At 60.2% G+C, this 17080-nt stretch overlaps 1 protein-coding gene across 3 annotated transcripts in view; it reads left to right on the plus strand.

The window, feature by feature from the left end:
• The first annotated feature begins 1466 nt into the window (after nucleotides 1–1466).
• Nucleotides 1467–17080, plus strand: part of SCUBE1 (signal peptide, CUB domain and EGF like domain containing 1) — an 86049-nt gene continuing 70435 nt past the window's right edge. Inside the window, exons 1-3 of one of the 3 annotated variants that reach the window (XM_004589440.2) lie at nucleotides 1467–1634; nucleotides 4367–4498; nucleotides 15833–15961. In XM_004589440.2, coding sequence (XP_004589497.2) covers nucleotides 1547–1634; nucleotides 4367–4498; nucleotides 15833–15961 — 349 coding nt within the window. In that variant the 5' untranslated portion in view covers nucleotides 1467–1546. The remainder of the gene's footprint in view (nucleotides 1635–4366; nucleotides 4499–15832; nucleotides 15962–17080) is intronic. The other 2 variants (XM_004589441.2, XM_004589442.2) reach the window with 2 other exon arrangements.

A 17080-nucleotide genomic window follows, 5' to 3' on the forward strand; every position in this document is an offset into this window, starting at 1 on the left:
TGCGAACGTCACGGGAAGTGTCCATGCCTAGCACACGCAGCCGACATGGTTCCTCGGCTAGGGCAAGGCCTCGAGGTGAGAACAGCCTGACCGCTCACCCCGCACCGGGGTCTGCCCCCACGTACACATACACAGCTCTCCCCTCCAGCCAACAGCAGCCACGCACAGGGGCATGTCTGGAAGGCCGAGGGAGAGTGGCCTTGCTTGGTCACTCACCCGCACACGGCCCCAGAGCCCAGGCTGGTGCCCTACGCTCACGTCAAGGGGGCTCTCAGGGAGGCACATTGGCTGGAGCTGAGGAGGTGGGCTATGGAGCTGTGTGTGTGTGCAGGGGGACAGTGTGTGCGTGGTGTGTGCAGTGTGCGAGTGTGTTGGGGGAAGGGAGGAGCGGCTGTGCAGGGAATGGCTGGACACACACTGGTGCAGGCCGAGTGGACAAAAAGAGGAAAGTCTGGTCTTTGAGTGGGGCCCTGCGAGCGCAGAAAAAAAGGCGCTCTTACTGCTGGTTGTCAAGGAGATGGGCCTCGGCCGCTCCGAACTTCCTTCCCTCCCCGTGTCCAGCCTGCAGCTCAGAAGGGCCATTTATGTCCGGCGGGGCCTCCGCGGCGGCGCCCACCACACTTTGGGTGACAGACCTGGCCAGGGTGCGGTGCACCCACTGCGATGCTTCCTCTGCCCCCCGTGGCCACCACCCCACGTCGCAGCGGAGACTGGCCCTAGAGAGACTCAGGCCCCGCACCGCACCGGCGGTCAGCGAAGGCTGCCGGCCAGCCGAGGCCAGCCCACCCAGTGGCTGCGCCCGCCGGGAAGGGGCGCCTGGGCAGCAGTGCGTGGGGGGGGGGTTCCAGACATGTGTCTTGCGCCCGCCCCGGGACGGCCGCGCGCCGGCCATTGTCCTCTGGGCCTGCTGGAAAGTTCCCTTGCGTGGAAGGGGCGCAAAGCGATCGTCCCGACCACCACGGGGCCCCGCGGGGCGCGGCGTCCACTGGTGGCTGCGCCGACGGCTCGGCCGCGCGCCCCGGCGTGGCTCTCGCTACAGCTGGATGCCGCGGGGTCCCCTTGGACCTCCCGGAGCCGCTCGCAGCCCCCCTCCTCTGCTCCCCCATGTGAGCCGGGGCGGTGCAGACAGCGCTGCCCCAGAGGGGCGTCCACCCTCGACGCTGCGGCCACGGGTGGCCGGGGGCCCACTCGGCGGGGGCAGCCTCCGAGACACCGCGCACCCGGCTCACCCCGAGCCGCGCCAGCCGCCCGGCCCCCACCCCCCACCTGCCGCCCGTCCCGAGAGGAGGGGGCGGCCCGGCCGCCCCGGCCCGCCCCTTCCCCCGCGAGCCGGCGTGCGGCGTCCATTGGTCAGCCCCGCCAGCCGCCCTGCCCCCGGCGCCCGCGGCCCAATGGGCGCGCGGCTGTCAGCTCGTCAGCCGCGCCGGCTCGGTGGCTGGGGAGCCCGAGCGCCGGCCGAGCAGCGAGCACCAGGAGCGCTCGCGGCAGCGGCCGGTAGCACCCGCGCGCGCCGCACGCCCCACGCCCGGCCGGGCCCGCAGCGAGCATGGGCGCGGCGGCCGTGCGCTGGCACTTGTGCGTGCTGCTCGCCCTGGGCGCGCGCGGGCGGCTGGCAGGGGGCAGCGGGCTCCCAGGTAAGCGCCCGACCGCAGGCAGGGGCGCGGTCCTCGGGGAAAGAGGGGTCCCCCCACCCGGGCGCGCCTTCGAGAGGGCTGCTGTCCGCCCGGGTCTCGGCCCCCGCGCCCGCCCAGACCGTCGGGCAAAGTAACTTACGGGGCGGGTCTCCCCCACAACCCGGCGGCGGGGCTTCGGAGCCCGGCGGGGCCGCCGCAGGAACGCGAGAGGGAGCAGAGAGCGCGACGGCTGGGCCTGGGGGGGGGCGGTGCCCGCCGCCGGGAGGGGCGCAAAGGGGTGCAAAAGGGCGCGCGGGCCCTCGGCGAGGGAGAAAGGACGCACGCCCCGAAGGAGGGAGGGACCGACGGACAGGGAAAGGGGACAGACAAAAGAGGCGGACAGACGGACAAAAGGGGCACCACGCGGGAGGGTGGGCAGAGCCCGGGACCCCCGTGGGGAACGGGAGGAGGCGAAAGGCAGGTCCGAGGAGAGGGCTGTGGGATAGTCCCCGGAAGAGAGGGCAGGTGAGACTGAGGCGCCCGGAGGAGGGAGGCAGAAGGATGGAAGGCCTGGAAAGTGACGGACGGATGGACAGAGAGGAGGCGGGGGAGACCAGAGCGGGCGTCAGTAGGGAGCCAGCCGCTGTGGTCAGGGCCCAGGTGGGGGGCCCAGCCCGTGCCTCGTCTCTGGTGGTGGGAAAGGGACTCTTTGGCCAGGTTGAAGACACTGCCTCCCCTCCCCCGACTGTCTTCCCAGGAGTTGGAAGATGGGGCTGGAGAGGTGGGGGGATCCTCCTGCCTCCCATCCTGGCTCTGGGAGCACTCTCCTGCCCCCAGCGAGAGCACCAGGTGGTGGGCCCCACCCATGGCTGGAACCCAGCTTTCTGACTCCAGCTCTGATGGTTGCGTGTCTGGGGGTGTCTCTGCCATCTTTGGGTCCTGGTCTCCCTTGCTTCTCGGCTCCCCTGTTGCTCTGGGATGCCCCTGCCTGCTGCAGGTTCTGTGGCTGTGGAGCGCCCTCGCCCCGCCTGCCTCCCCCGTGAAGGTCAAGCCAGGTTTCCAAAGGCAGCAGAGCAGCCTGTGGTGGGCGCACTGGGCTGCCCTGCTGGGGGAACCCAGCCAGGCCAGGGGAAGTGTGGCTGGGGTCCTGGGTGTTGTGAGGTGTGTGTTGTTGGGAGATGGTCTCGCCCAGTCCTCAGGGTGTTTGCCTCCTGGTGAGAGCCCCCATCATCTGGCCAGGGTGGGGGTCAGGGCACAAGAATGGAGCTCCAGATACTCCCCCACCCCACCCTCTCCCTGTCCCTTTCCTACCCTTCCTGGTCCTGTCTCAGAATGGCTTCAGCCCACCCTGGCCTCTGGCCTGTCGTTATCCTGGTCATCCGGTCACTGCCTCTGGTTTCGGCAGTAACTGGCCACTAGCCCCCTTTTCCATCCTGCCTTTGGCCTGGGCTGCCCACCCAAGAAGGCACGTCCGCTCTGAGAAATGACGCCACGCATGCATGCCTGTGTGCGGCTGGGGGCAGGTCACCCTGCCCTCTTTGCGCTGTCTGTCTCCCAGTGAGAATGGGCTGCAGCCTGGAGCGCCAGGGCAGAGGAGGGAGAATCTTGGGGTGAGGGAGTCTCAGAGAGGCCCACATGCAGATCTGGGGCCCAGACATTCAGAGTGTGCACTCTTGGAGACCAGCCACGAAGGGTGGAGGTCCTTCTGTTTGCTCCTGAGGAGTGCCAGGCAGGGGACGGTGGCGGCCTTCGAGGCTGCCCCAGCGAGTGCCCTGTGCTGTCCTCCTGTGTCCCTATGTCTGGCCAGCCTCTGAGCTCATGATAGTTCAGGGTGACAGGGCGGGGTGGATGGCCAATCCTGCTTGGTGTCCAGGTCTGATCTGCCTCGCATGAGCTGCCAGCCCCCATAGCCAAACCCGTGGGACCTCCATGCCGTGGTCTGCAGCCTGAGCGGTTAACCCCGAGTGTGGCATAGTGTTCCGTGCTGCCCTGGCTTCCCTCCGTGCCTGAACTCAGTGTGTACGAGAGGCAAGGGGATGCACACACAGACAGGCAGAGGCAAGGGGGTGCACACACAGACCGGCAGAGTCCAGTTTGCCGTCTGCATCTGAGATAGGGCGGGCGGTGTGGAGTGCCAGGAGCTAGAACTGAGTGTGAATTTCAAAACTGGGCCGCAAGAATCAGGTTGGTTTCTAGATTTCTGAGCTGCAGAGGAGAGGGGGTGGTGGTAGGGGTGCTGGCATCAGAAGGCCCAATGGCAGGGCAGATAGAGCACCCGTGGCCAAGAGGCTGCTGGGGTCCCACATTCGGGTCCCACGTTGGGGTCCCTGTGAAGGGCCTCCTGATGGGCCTCTGCTCGCCAATCCAGCCTGGCCTGCAACCCGAAAGGGTGAGATTTACATGACCCCCAGGACCTTTCCAGCCCCCCGAATTCTAGAAAGAACCAAGTGGCAGTGGACTGGGTGGCATGTGACCATAGAGAGCTTTATCCAGTTGTGTCCTTAAGCCTCGGTTTTCTCATCTCTGTAGTGGGCATGGAAGCCACTTGTGAAAATAAATGAGTCGTATGTGTTGGTAACGTCAGGCCGGCACAGAGGCAGAGACGCTGCCTGAAGATGCTGCCGGTGGCTGCCTGTCTCACGGCAGCCGTTACTGTTACTAAGCTCCAGGGTCAGTTGGGGGGGGGGGGGGAGGCAGGGCTTCCCTGGCCCCTCCTGGAGCACACCTCACGCCCCGTGTCCCCCCCCCCGCAGGAGCAGTAGATGTGGACGAGTGTTCCGAGGGGACCGATGACTGCCACATCGATGCCATCTGCCAGAACACACCCAAGTCCTACAAGTGCCTGTGCAAGCCTGGCTACAAGGGGGCAGGCAAGCAGTGCGAGGGTGAGTTCCCCGCCCGGCTCCCTGGTGCAGACAAGCGCTGCGGGCCCCTCCGTGTCCGCCCCACTGCTGTGCATGTCGGCTGGGAGGGAGCCCGCCAGCCTCCCAGAAACGGAGCTGCCTCCCTCAAGGGCGGGTATGGGAGTCCTGGGTGCCTGAGCCTCATCTGGGTTTGGAATTGTGTGTGTTCGAAGGAACTGAGGTGCAGCATGGCCCATGCGCACTTTCCTCTGAGTGGACGTGGGGGTGGAGAAAGGCCGAGCTGAGTGGCGTCTTTCCCAAGGCCCCCTTGCTTCCCAGTGGTGTAGGGTAAGGGGTTGACACCACAGCCTTGCATGTCCCATTCAGCACCTCTGGCGTCCCCCCTTCTGTCCACGCTAGAATTTGGCAGGAGCCGCAGCACCGCCTTCCAGGGGGCTGAGTGGTCTCAGCGTGGTGTTTGGTGGGCATCTCCACGCAGTGCCATGCTGTACATGCACATGTGTGCCATCAGGTGCACAGGAACACACAGGCACACTGGTCTGCCCACCAGGCGGGCCGCTGGAAGGGCTGGCGAGGTAAGGAGCGGCACTGGGGAGGGCTTGTCCTTCACTCTGCCTCGTGAGGCCGGGCCGCCTGCTGCTTGGGAGCCCCAGGGGCAGCCTGTCCAGGGGCAGCCCATCTCCGAGGGGACAGCTTGGATATTTGTTCTCTTGGAGCCTCAGTTTCCCTTTCGGGTGTGTCTGCCAGCACAGCTCCCTCTGTAGGTTGCGTGAGTTGCGCAGTGGGCACTGGGCACCTGCTTGGCACAGCACACAGGGGACACTTGCTCAGCAGTGTGGTGCCATCATCACCAACATCAGCTTCTGTTTTCCCTGCCTCTCTGAGTGGCTTCACGCGAGATGGTGACAGCCGCTCAGGTGCCGTGCAGTCCAGCCCTGCCCTCCCTGAGCTTCTGTGCCGTGAACGGAAGTCAGTATCAGGGGAGTCTCTGTGGGTGGGCTTAGGCCAGCACCGGCGTGAATCAGGGCCTATGAGTTGCTGCATTACAATAATGGGAACCGACCAGAGGATGCTACATGGTCACTTGCTCCAGAATCCTCCATGCGTGAGAGCCGTGGGTGCAGGGCATCCCTCTCCCACTTGCCCACAAGCGCTCACATCCCTGGGGCCCCAGCCATAGTCATCCAGCCCCCGTCCCCTGGCTGCTCCAGGACCATGCTGCAGAACCTTCTGGGGCTTTGACATCTGCTGTGGCTGCTTGGAGTGCAGAGACTACCTGAATGTCCACTGCATTGGAAAAAAAAAAGAAGAAGAAATCTGAGAGTGTGGGCTTTTGCCTGCAGCCAGGCCAGGTGTGGGCTGGGTTCTGCAGGTAGGGATCCCTGGTTGGCCCCTTGCTTTCCTGGGGTGAGGGAATGAGGAGCCCACGTCCTGTTGAGGGTGGCGGTGCAAACGTAGACAGACCCTCGGTGTTGACCCCACCTGTGGATGCCCTGGAGGACTACTGAGACGTAACTGTTCCGAGATGACAGCTCACAGTGCGTAGGCGGGAGGCGTGCTCGTTTCAGTTAAACCTGCTGGAGAGCTGGGAAACCTCCTGCCGCTCTCCCGCAGCCGACTTCGTAGTACATCTCTAGTAAACAAGTCTGATTTCCGGCCCTGGCCTCCTGCATCCGCAGTCGCTGAGGTGCCGCAGCGCCCAGGGATGGAATGTGGGGTCCCCCGAGGACCCCGTCCTACAGCTCTCAGAGTCTGCTGTTGAACGGGATGAGCACAGAGGGTGGGTGCCTGGCAATGTGGCCTCAATAGGCTTCCCACTTGTTAGAGGCTGTAGGATACCACCAGGGGGCTGAGAGGACTCTGCCACAGGTTATCTTGAAGCTGTGGTTGTGAATGCTCCAGGCATATCTGGGCACATGGTGTGCCCCCGCAGCTCCTCTGAGATGGGCATGAGAACCCCAGGAGCCATGCAGACAGTGGGCAGTGCAGCCCCAAGCCCAGCCCAGCCCTCAGCACAGCCCTGGGAACCACTGCTGCTTCCCAGCCCTGACTGCCTCCCTCCAGCAGTGGTGTGAGCCCTTCCTACCTCAGGGCCTTTGCACAACCTGTTCTTCCCCCACCCCAGCCATCCCAGCTCGTCATTTAGCCAACCCTGCACACCCGCAGCTCACCAGGCTCCTTGGGCACAGGCCGCCTGGTCTGAATTAGCGGGGCCTGTGTGTGCTCATTTTGCCGAAGGGGCAGGCCGGGGCGAGGCCAGGGCACTGCGTCCCCTTTAAATGCTTCAACTCATGTAACCTTAATTGCCTTGTTTTCATAGACATTTGCTGAGGAAAAGGACCAAATTATAGCTTGAATTGGGTCTCGCTAATCTTAATTAAAAGCTCTCGTTCGTAATGAGGACCAGGCCTCGAACGAGGAGCAAGCCGCCCTCCGCTGACTTGTTTAAATGGTGAGGGCCCTCCTGGTAGTCACTGTTTAGTCTGGGTCCAGGGCGCACATCTCCCTTCTAGGAGGACCTCATTTTGCAGGCCATTTATTCAAGTGGTTTGTTCCACTGGCAAGTTCCAACTGAGCCTGTTCCAAAATGCTATAATTAAAACTCTGGGTGGGGGAAATTGCTCTTTGTTTTGGCCACAGTATATCAAATATATGAGTCTTATCCTTTTTTGGTGTGAAAAGGGGAAAAAAATGACAACCTCACAGCCATCAGAGATCAGCAAATTAACATGTATGTAATGAAAGTAAATAGTCACTTCCTGAATTTCCTATCCCCCCCGGGGTCGGCCTGTCCATCACCAGGGTTAGGAGATTACAGAGCTTGTTATTAAAGCGTTTGAACAAAACCCCCAATGACACACCCAGCCATCCGCTTGGTTTGAAAGCAGACCTCACAACCTATTAAGGCAGCCTTCTTAGGGAATGACGGCGATGCCCAGTGAAGACGCTGCCCCTGGGGAGGCCAGGGAAGGTGGCAGAAGGCAGGGGTGGAGGGCAGGTGCCTAGCTTTCAGGTTGTAAAACTCTCAATTGCACATGCTGTAGTGCGCCCACTGAAGAGGAAAGCGCTGCGGGGTCCGGCAGACCAGCGGTAGGAAGAAGCTGTGAAGGACCGATGGCCAGCTCCCAGTTGCTGTCAGCCAACAATTAGGTCGTGTTGCGTACAGCCAGCCCAGCTCTGCAACGGGGCCAAGGCGTCGCGGCCCGTGTCTGTGTTTAGGGGTCGGGGGGAGTTTACACTCTTGGCACACAAGCATCACAGGCAAGTCAGTCTCGCCCTGAGTCCTAAAACGTATGCCCTGTGCCTGCATTCAGCGATGTACCGGGGAGTGCTCCCGCATAGCTCCTCTGTGCCCTGTGCCTGCATTCAGCGACGTACCGGGGAGTGCTCCCGCATAGCTCCTCTGTGCCCTGTGCCTGCGTTCAGCGACGTACCGGGGAGTGCTCCCGCATAGCTCCTCTGTGCCCTGTGCCTGCATTCAGCGACGTACCGGGGAGTGTTCCCGCATAGCTCCTCTGTGCCCTGTGCCTGCATTCAGCGACGTACCGGGGAGTGCTCCCCCATAGCTCCTGTGTGCCAGGATGGGTGCTGGGGCCCATGTGCACATATATCCTGTCCCAAAGGAGATGGACTGGCAAAGAAGTGAGGACAGTGGCATGCGGCAAGTGCAACAGACAAGGCTGTGGTGGGCATGAGGAAGAGAGTGTGGCTCCTCCTGAGGAGGGGGAGAAGTTAGGGAGAGGTCCTGGGGAAGGGGGCGTGGAGCCGAGCAGGTCTGTGAGGTTCAGTGGAAGCCCTCGTGGCCAGGATTTCGAAGCAGCTGCTCTGGCCCTGCGAGCAGCCTCGTCGACTCTTCTACGTGTGCATGGCAAGCATGTGAGGTGCCTCAGGGAAGACTGGAGGCCAGGGCCTTCCGGTCCCGCGGAGTGTGTGGGAGGCAGCATCGGGGGCCTGCATGCCGTTCCTGCTCTAATCTCTAAATCCCCACGTCTCCCAGGGCCAGGGGTCTCTGCCCCAGCCCAGCCCCAACCCCGTGTCTGCCAGCTCCCAGCCCTCTTGCCTCCTCCCGGCCGCTTCTTTTTACAGTGGCCATATTTGTTTTTCCATCTGAGGAATGCTAACCAGCAAAAACCATTATTTCTAAGAAAATAAACTGTGGGCTGGTTGGCCTTTGAATGCTACTGAAAGGGATGGTAGCCTTCCCCCAAGGCCTTGAGACAAAGGGGGCCGGGGCTTGTGTGTGCGGGCAAGGTCAGGGGGTCTGGGAGCGCGCTCCGAGGAGCTCCTCCAGATGGGCCCGCGGCTCCCTCGGACTTCTGGTGGGCTAACAGCAGCCGCGGGCTCAGCCATTCCTCACAGACCTCTGGGGTTTCCCGCACGCACCCCTTGCCCCAGGAGCCCCGTGCCTTTCGCCTGGGCCCTCTGCCCTTGTGGTCGAGAGGAGTAGCACTGGGAGTGGTCCCTAGAGAGCTGCGTCCTGGCCCTGGGCCTGCAGACATAGTCTGCACAGTTCTCTGCATGCTGACTGGAGCCGAGGAGCAGGGAGGGGTCCAAGGCCCCTGGGGCTCCTGTTGTGGGCAGCCCCCAGTTCAGGGCAATGCTGGCTTCTGTGGGGCCGTGGCAGGGGCAGGGGAGAGGCACAGAGGGGGTGCATGTGGCTGCTCGAGTGGCAGGGAGGCCTTCTGACACAGGGTGCATATGTGTGTGTCTGTGACATTGTGCCCTGCAGGCTGGCGGCTCTTCATGGCCAGGTTCTGGGGGCAAAGGCCAGGGTGGCCACGGTGGTACAGGAGGAAAGGGGCTGGGGTGTGACTTCATCCTGAGCGGAACCTTGGACCGCTAGCTGGGTCTGGATAAAGGTGCATCAGTTGGAGTGCAGAATCCGGCCTGCACCCACCTGGTGGGCCCTGGCTTTGCCATTCAGCTTCCGGGGTGGTTGTGGGCACGTCACTTCCTCTCTCTGGGCCTCCATTCACTGTTCCATGTGGGAGGCTCAGACTTTGCCCTTGGGCTATGGCACTGGGTAAACCACTCCCCAGTAAGACAGGACCTGCTGTGGCCATTCTCATTGCTGCTGGAGCAGAATTCCACAGAAGGGGTTTGGAAACACACACACACACACAAAACAACCACTGCGTGGCCCAGCACAGCGGATGGCCGTGGGGCCAGCTCAAGGTGGTCATTTGTCCCCAACACCTAAGCCCTGGGGGGCCAGGCTGCCCGGCGTGTGACCACACAGAGTGGCCGGTCATTCATGTCCCATGCACTTCACCCCTTCAGAGGGTACAATCCTTTGCTTTTTATGGGATTCAGAGCTGTTCATCCATGGCATCTCTTTCTTTTTAAAAAAATATTTTGAAAATCGGAAACAGGCAGAGAGATCTTCCATCCACTGGTTCACTCCCCAGAACGGCCAGGGCTGAGCCTGGCCAAAGCCACAATCCCCAAGCTTTCCGTACGCCTTCCACATGCACCACAGGGACCCACACGTCTGGACCATCTGCCGCTGCTTTTCCTAGCCTGTTAGTGGGCAGCTGGATTGGTAGTGAAGCAGGCAGAACTCGGGCAAACTCTCATTCGTCCCGGGCAGTGGCGTTACCCACCATGCCACAATGCCAGCCCCTAGAATTGTTTTTGCTACCCCCAAAGAAAACTCAGCATCCTCATCCCTCTTCGCTGTTCAGCCTAAGAAACCACTCGTCTTGACACTGTCTCCACCAGCTGGCTTTTCCTGGCCCCTCGCCTCAGTGGGCTCATCCAGCACGGTCCTGACTGTGAAGTCAGGTGGCCTGTCCGATTGTGCTGCCTGCAGGGAGTAGGCTAGGCAACATCTCTGAGCCCGCAGCAGCTGTGGGCACCTCCTGCACCTGCTGATGGCTGTCTTGAGTGCAGCATGGCTCAGGCTTGTTCCACACATGTTGCAAAGGCCTGAGGTTTGCAGAAGCACACCCGGTTCCCATGCCCCTGCTCTGGCTGTGTGCAAGGACACATCCAAGCCGCTGAGGCCAGCGAGAGGAGGGTCCGGGGCTGGGGAGCTCACTCGGGTGTTCGTGGAGGCAGATGTTTGTGAAGCGCAAGAGACAGCCCAGACCAAGGTTGGCAGTCTGAAGCCGCGGGGAGACTGGGAGAGGTCACGGGGAGCTTGAACCCCACGGTTGTTGCAGATGACAGGGGGGAGGACCTTCCCACCCTCCAGCGGAGCCACGGTCATTGTGTGCAGTTAGGAATGAAAAAGTATATGGATTTGTGTTGGTTTTGCGCGACCTCTGACCTCTCCCGTAATTAACTGCTGGGCCCACTTCTGGCATTGTCTCAGCGGACAGGAAACCTGATCAATGGCTGTGGGGGTCTGCGCTCATTACTCCATCATTACAAACCTGGAGCTTAACCCTGCGCCCCCGGACACAGGGCCTTAATCCTTCCTGCGGGGCAGCCGGAGAAAGCCCCTTCCCTCGTGCGTAATTAGCCGACAAACTGGATTAAGATTTATTCACTAATAAGGACTCCACTTCCTAAGCCATGCATCTCTCCCCAGAATGGTTGCTTGATCTAAGGAGTGCACAGCTTTCCCTAAAGACCCAGACAAAGGCAGTGGGGTTGGGGGGGGGGCCTGCCTGCGGGTGCCCAAGCGAGGAAGGGGTCTTTGTTAGCACTTTCATCCGGCCCCCACCATGGAGGAGGAGTGTCCGGACAAATGCCAGTCCTGGGGGGAGTGGGAGCAGGGAGAGATGTGAGGGCGCCTGCAGGAGGCTGGTCTGGGGCCATGCCTTGAGATGGGGTTAGAGTAAAAAGAGGACCTCTGGTTCGTTGCAGTGGAGTTGTAAGAGAAGGCGGGCATCACAAAGGAGCGGGCACCTCGCAGGCATGCCCGGAGTCGGTTCCTAATTAAATGAGCAACCATTCCCGTCTGGCTCGGGTTCCGGGCAGGCCCGTATCATTAGCACGCACCCACAGCTGCGGGATTGTGTGCGCACGCTGCCACTTTTAACACAGGAAAAGTAGGGTGGGGTAACTTTTCCAAAAATCCCATAATGAGCAGTTCCCTGAGCTGTTCCTCTCTGCTCCATTAGATGTCGGAAGCTGTCGTCTTCGGTTGGAAATTGAATTTCCATTATTTAAAAAAAAAAAAAAAAAAACAGGCTGGGGGAGGGGGCCTGGATGGACTCCTCCAGTGCGCAGAGCTCCAAGTGTGGCCCAGCTGTTTGTCCTGTCCACTCTCTGCCTTCCTGGAGGCCGTCCCTTGTCACCACCCCACAACCCCAGGCCAAGTGGCAGACTGTGGAAACCCAGACGGCGCTGCACGAGGCGGCCTCTCTCCTTAGGGGTGCTTTGCAGCATGGAACAGCTTTTAAGAAAGTGTCCATTTCCGGCGCCCAAGGGGCCAAAGCTGTCTTTGAAGGCGGCTCCCGGCAGGGTGTCTGGAGGTGAGGTCTTGGGCCAGGCTGTGCCAGGGCCCCACATCAACAAGAGCATGGCAGTGCTGGCACCTGTGCCCGCATGGCTGCACTGTGCCAGTCTCTACTTCTGGCATCACGCGGCTGTCCTCACCGTGTCCCCCTGTCTCTGTGTGTCCCCATCTCCCTCTCCTCAGAAGGGCATGGCTGCTGAACTAGGTCCCACCTCATCCCATGCAGCCCTCTGTGAGCTTGATTCCATCAACAGCGACCCTCTTTGCAAACCAGGTCATGTCTCAGGCACTGGGGGTTAGGACTTGAGTGTCATCCTTCTGAGCGACACAGTTCAACCCGTGATGGTCCTTTAAGAATCCCTGTCCCTCTGACGTCTCTGCCCACGCCTGCCTGTCCTTACTTTCTGGCTAAAATACTCCTGGAGTCGCTGGAGCCCAGCAGAGGTCTCGGGGCGCTGTGGAGCCTCTTCCAGGGGTGTTGACTTGTGGGTGTGGCTTACCAGGGGTAAGTGCTTTGGAAGAGATTGCTTGTCCTTGAGCTGTGTGTTTAAGTAAAGGAGAAGGCACCCACCTTCATGGAACCCCCCAGGGAACACCAAGGAAAGTCTGGGTCATGGGCAGAGGCTGCCACCAAAGCGGGTGCTGGAGAGGCACAGGATCCAGAGAGAAGCTGAGGTCTCAGGGAGACATTTCAGGAGCTGGGCTCCAAAAGGTCAGCAGTGGACCCTGTGCCTTCGGGGTCTTTGGGGCCATTGCTGTCCCCAAGGCAGGCAGAGGCTGGAGTGGTGCCACTCTGCCATGCTGGTCATGTCATGGCTCATTCGGAGAGTGGAAAGGTTGGGGTTCACTCCTCTGCCTGGACACTGGAGCTGGAACTGTGCCCGGCAGCTCACCGCCCATGATTTGTCTAATCAGAGGTATAGGCAGACCCCTGCTTCGGAGACATCTGGGGTTCTCAGACCTCGTCACCAGGGAAACAGCTGGCTTAATTGCATCTTATGGATGCAGTCACTCCAATCAGGATTTTTTTTTCCTTTGCTTTTGGCTTTTAGGTAGTTGAGAGCTGAAGTTGTGGCCCATGATTTATAATTGTGTTGGTACCCCAAAATGTATGGCTGCATCTGTCACTGCTTTATCTGAACCCCCTTCTTTCTCTTCATTGTCTTCATAATTCTTATTCTTTGCATTTTGTAAGCTGCCTGGGTAGATGCTGTTTGGAGGAATGGGCGGGTAGGTGAAGCGAAGCTTGGGTATGGAGGAGTGAATGGAGAAACGACTGTGAGAGGAGTATGTGTGTGTGACAGAAAGATGGGGTTTGCAGCGATGGCTTTGGATGGAGGTTAGGAGGGGTGCCTGGATAATGGGGAGATGAATGGGAAGATGGCTTCCAAGTGACTGGAACTGGATGGCTGGGCAGGTGTGTGTCTGGGTAGCGTTGATCTTAGGTGAGATGTGTGGATGCGTGAGTGGGCGATTGGATGGAAGGAAAGTTGAGCTAAATATTTAGTTGAAGATGGTAGCACAAGTAGACAAATGGAGAGATAGGCGGGCATGTGGATGGGTTATGGGGTAAATAGCGAGTGGGTGGAAGAGAGTTTGTAAGAGTGGATGCAGGGATGCCTGGTATGAATGTGTGTACAGATGGACAGATGTGGGATAGAGGAAGGGCACGTGGGCGAATGAGAACTTGGATGATTGGCTAAAACTTCCTCTGCATGCAGTATGAATGTTCCAGAGGTGAAATGAACCATCTAAAGCAGTTTGCTGACGACTGGAGGGTCATGGACTTTCTGACTCATGCGAAAGGAAGTGGGTTTTATAGACAGAAAGCCCTTGGTTCTGATCCTGGTCCTCCCACTTACTGTGTGACCTGGAGCAGTCACCCAAGCTCTGTGCTGTCTGGATTGCTCAGCCCTAAAAGGCAGTTAAAACACCGACTTGGAAAGGCTGCTGTGCGTCTCAGGAGTGGACAGCATGTCCTCTGTGAATAGTCTGGACTCTACCCCCAGAGGTAGAGCCGGCCTGCTGCCGCTGAGCCACCTGCTGGAAGGGAAGGAGGACCAGAGCAAGGGAGTAGTTTGGAATCATGTGAGAGGACATGCTGTGGTGGACAGGTGGGGGAGTGGGTGACCAGCGCACAGGCCACAGCCATGTCGAGGGCGCAGAAATACGCGTATCTGTGTGATTGGCTATCGTGGATGGAAGACATTACTCTGGGATAGGGTTCCCCAGGAAAGGGCGGGTTGGCGAGTGGATGCTGGGTGAGGTTGCCTTTGGGATGTTGGGGAGATCTGCAGTTGAGAGGTGAGATGAGGGGATTGGTGGATCTGGGCTCTGGACAGAGGTGCCGGCTGCCAAGAGAGACTGGGCAGTAATCCAGTGTCCCCTAGCCTTCCTAGGCCGTGTGCCCTTTCAATGCACGTCAAGTCTAGCCTCCGTGTGTTTTACCCTGTTTCCTGCAGCGTTAGCACGATTAAGCACAGCCAGAGGAGGCACAGTCGGCCCGCTTCCAGCCGATGCAGTCACCGCTGCACAGGTGGCTCAGCCCTGGCACTGCTGCCTCCGTGGGGCCAGATACTTCCGGCCCTGGCTCCCTCCTTTGCCTGCCCATCCTGGAGATTGTGGAGATTAGGGTGGGTTTCGGGAGGGTGGAAGTAAGTGGACAAACCGAGGAGTAGGGACACTAAACTCTGGGCTGCCAACAGCAGGGTCGCCTGTGTCCGCTACTGCCCTGTCAGTCGGTGCGCCGTCCCTCCCAACAGGCCGGGTCCACGGGGATTAGGCTCCCCGTGGTGCTTCCGAGGGGTGTGACCTCGGCCAGGTCTTGGCCCCTCTGTGTGCCTTGGTGGAAGTGGCAGCACCGTGTGCAGCCCCACCAGAGCGTGCAAGTTGAAGACAATGGCGCAACCTGGGACAGTGCCTGGGTGCATGCCTGCCGCTCCCCCAGGTCTCCCAAATCCCCATGCTACTCGAGGCCCCATGGGCTGTCTGACCCCTGATGGGAAATGTTGAGAAAGATTTGAAACAGCGAAAAGGGTGACCTTTGCAAAGGCTGCCGGCCATTGTTTATGAGACAGAAGCCTTTGTTATAACAAGGAAGCTGGGCTGGTTGAGTCAAGCATGTGGAAGGAGACTCTGGTTGGGGGAGGGCGCTGCAGGCTCTTCTTTCATTCCAGGGGTTCCGCTTTTAGAGGCGGGGGTTGGCAGGCAATGTTGAGTTCCCTGAGAACTCTTGCTTTAGGAGAGCTGGTTTGGGGTGGGCATTACTAGTAGAGAGAGCCCTCAGAAGTGGTGAGGGCGGTCGGGGTGAAGGGCACCCTCACAGATCCAGTGCGTCGCCCTGCCCCTCGCAGGGATGGCCAGCCTCGGTAATGGCCCGGGGTCTTCACTGTTCTGACCCTCGGCTCCCCAGCCCTCAGGAAAGGCTTCAGAGACTGTCCACTGTATCGTCCCCTAACTTCAGTGGTGGTGGGAAAGGAGATCCCCCACTTTCCCCTCTGACATGTCCTGTGGGAGAGGGGACCTCCACGCTCCCTGCTCTGACATCTCCATGGGAGAGGGGACCCCCACGCTCCCCGCTCTCACGTCCCCCGTGGGAGAGGGGACCCCCACGCTCCCTGCTCTGGCATCTCCATGGGAGAGGGGACCCCCCCCACTCGCCGCTCTCACGTCTCCCGTGGGAGAGGGGACCCCCACGCTCCCCGCTCTCACATCTCCCGTGGGAGAGGGGACCCTCACGCTCCTTACTCTGACGTCCCCCGTGGGAGAGGGGACCCCCACGCTCCCTGCTCTGACATCTCCATGGGAGAGGGGACCCCCACGCTCCCCGCTCTCACATCTCCCGTGGGAGAGGGGACCCTCACGCTCCTTACTCTGACGTCCCCCGTGGGAGAGGGGACCCCCACACTGCCCGCTCTCACGTCCCCCGTGCCCTCTTCCCGTTGCAGACATTGACGAATGTGAGAACGACTACTACAACGGGGGCTGTGTCCATGAGTGCATCAACATCCCGGGCAACTACAGGTGCACCTGCTTCGACGGCTTCATGCTGGCACATGATGGACACAACTGCTTGGGTGAGTAAGTGCTGCCCTCCCTGCCGGTCTCATCCCAGTCGGCATCTGAGTTGGGAGCTGGGGAAGGCCAGCTGCTCTTGGTCAGTTCCTGGCGTTTGTTTGCTGGGGCTCTCATGACAACAGAAATGTTATTTCCTCATGGTTCGGGAAGCTGGAAGTCTTGAGACCAAGTTGTCAACAGGCCGGAGCTCTTCTGACGCCCTGTCCTTGGCTAGTGGATGGTTGGTCGCACCTTGCATGTCACCTGGGCCTTCCTCCGTGTGTGTGTGTGTGCAATGCAGTCACATTTCATCTTGGGGATTGAATTTCTCCAACATAATTCTGCTCATAATCCTTTGCCCGTCGTGCATTTTAAACCAATGGTAGAAGTTTATAAGTGTAGTCCACTTATGGAATAATAGATGAGTCCAGAGGAGTAGGGGAAACAGTGGAGAACATTGGGGTTCTCCTCGTCTGTGTCCCTGGAGTCTCCGTGCCCGGCGTGGTTTCCCGAGGTGGTGAGCCGGCAGTCGGTGTGGCCTCAGGCGCGTCTTTGGTTCCTGGAGGGGTTCTCCCTGTGTCTTTCAACCTTGTTAGCATTCTGTGTATCTCCGTGTCCTGATTTCCCTTTGTGACCAGGACACCCATCCTATTAGATGAGGGTCCACTCCTAAAGACCTGTTTCCAGACAAGGCCGCTCTGGCAGGCATGGGAGCTAGCCCAGCACCAGCCAAGGCTGGGACGTCATGCAGCCCCTAACAGAGGTTGCTTGCAGACCGGAAGTGGGGGCGAGGCAGGGGAGGAGGACAACCTCTCATGGAGCAAAGCCAGTGGCTCTCAGAGGCCACTCCCACGAGTCACCGGCTGCTGAGTGGCCGGGGCCTGGAGCATGGGGACACGGACATGTCACTGACATGTGTGGACACCAGCCCTTGGTGATGGGCAGGCAGCGTGCAGTGGCACCCTTACAGAGCTGTGGCAATCAGCAACCCAGAACGTCCAAACAGCTGAAACATGAGCCTGGTGTGGAGGACGGCCACTGCTTGCCATAGTTGCTGTTCTCGGGGTCTCTGGGCCGTGGGGGAGGAGCGTGAGGAGCACTTCGGGTGATGTGGACCAGCAGGAGGTACCATTGTGGCT

The sequence above is a fragment of the Ochotona princeps genome, chromosome 15 (assembly GCF_030435755.1).
Source record: "Ochotona princeps isolate mOchPri1 chromosome 15, mOchPri1.hap1, whole genome shotgun sequence".
NCBI lineage: Eukaryota > Metazoa > Chordata > Mammalia > Lagomorpha > Ochotonidae > Ochotona > Ochotona princeps.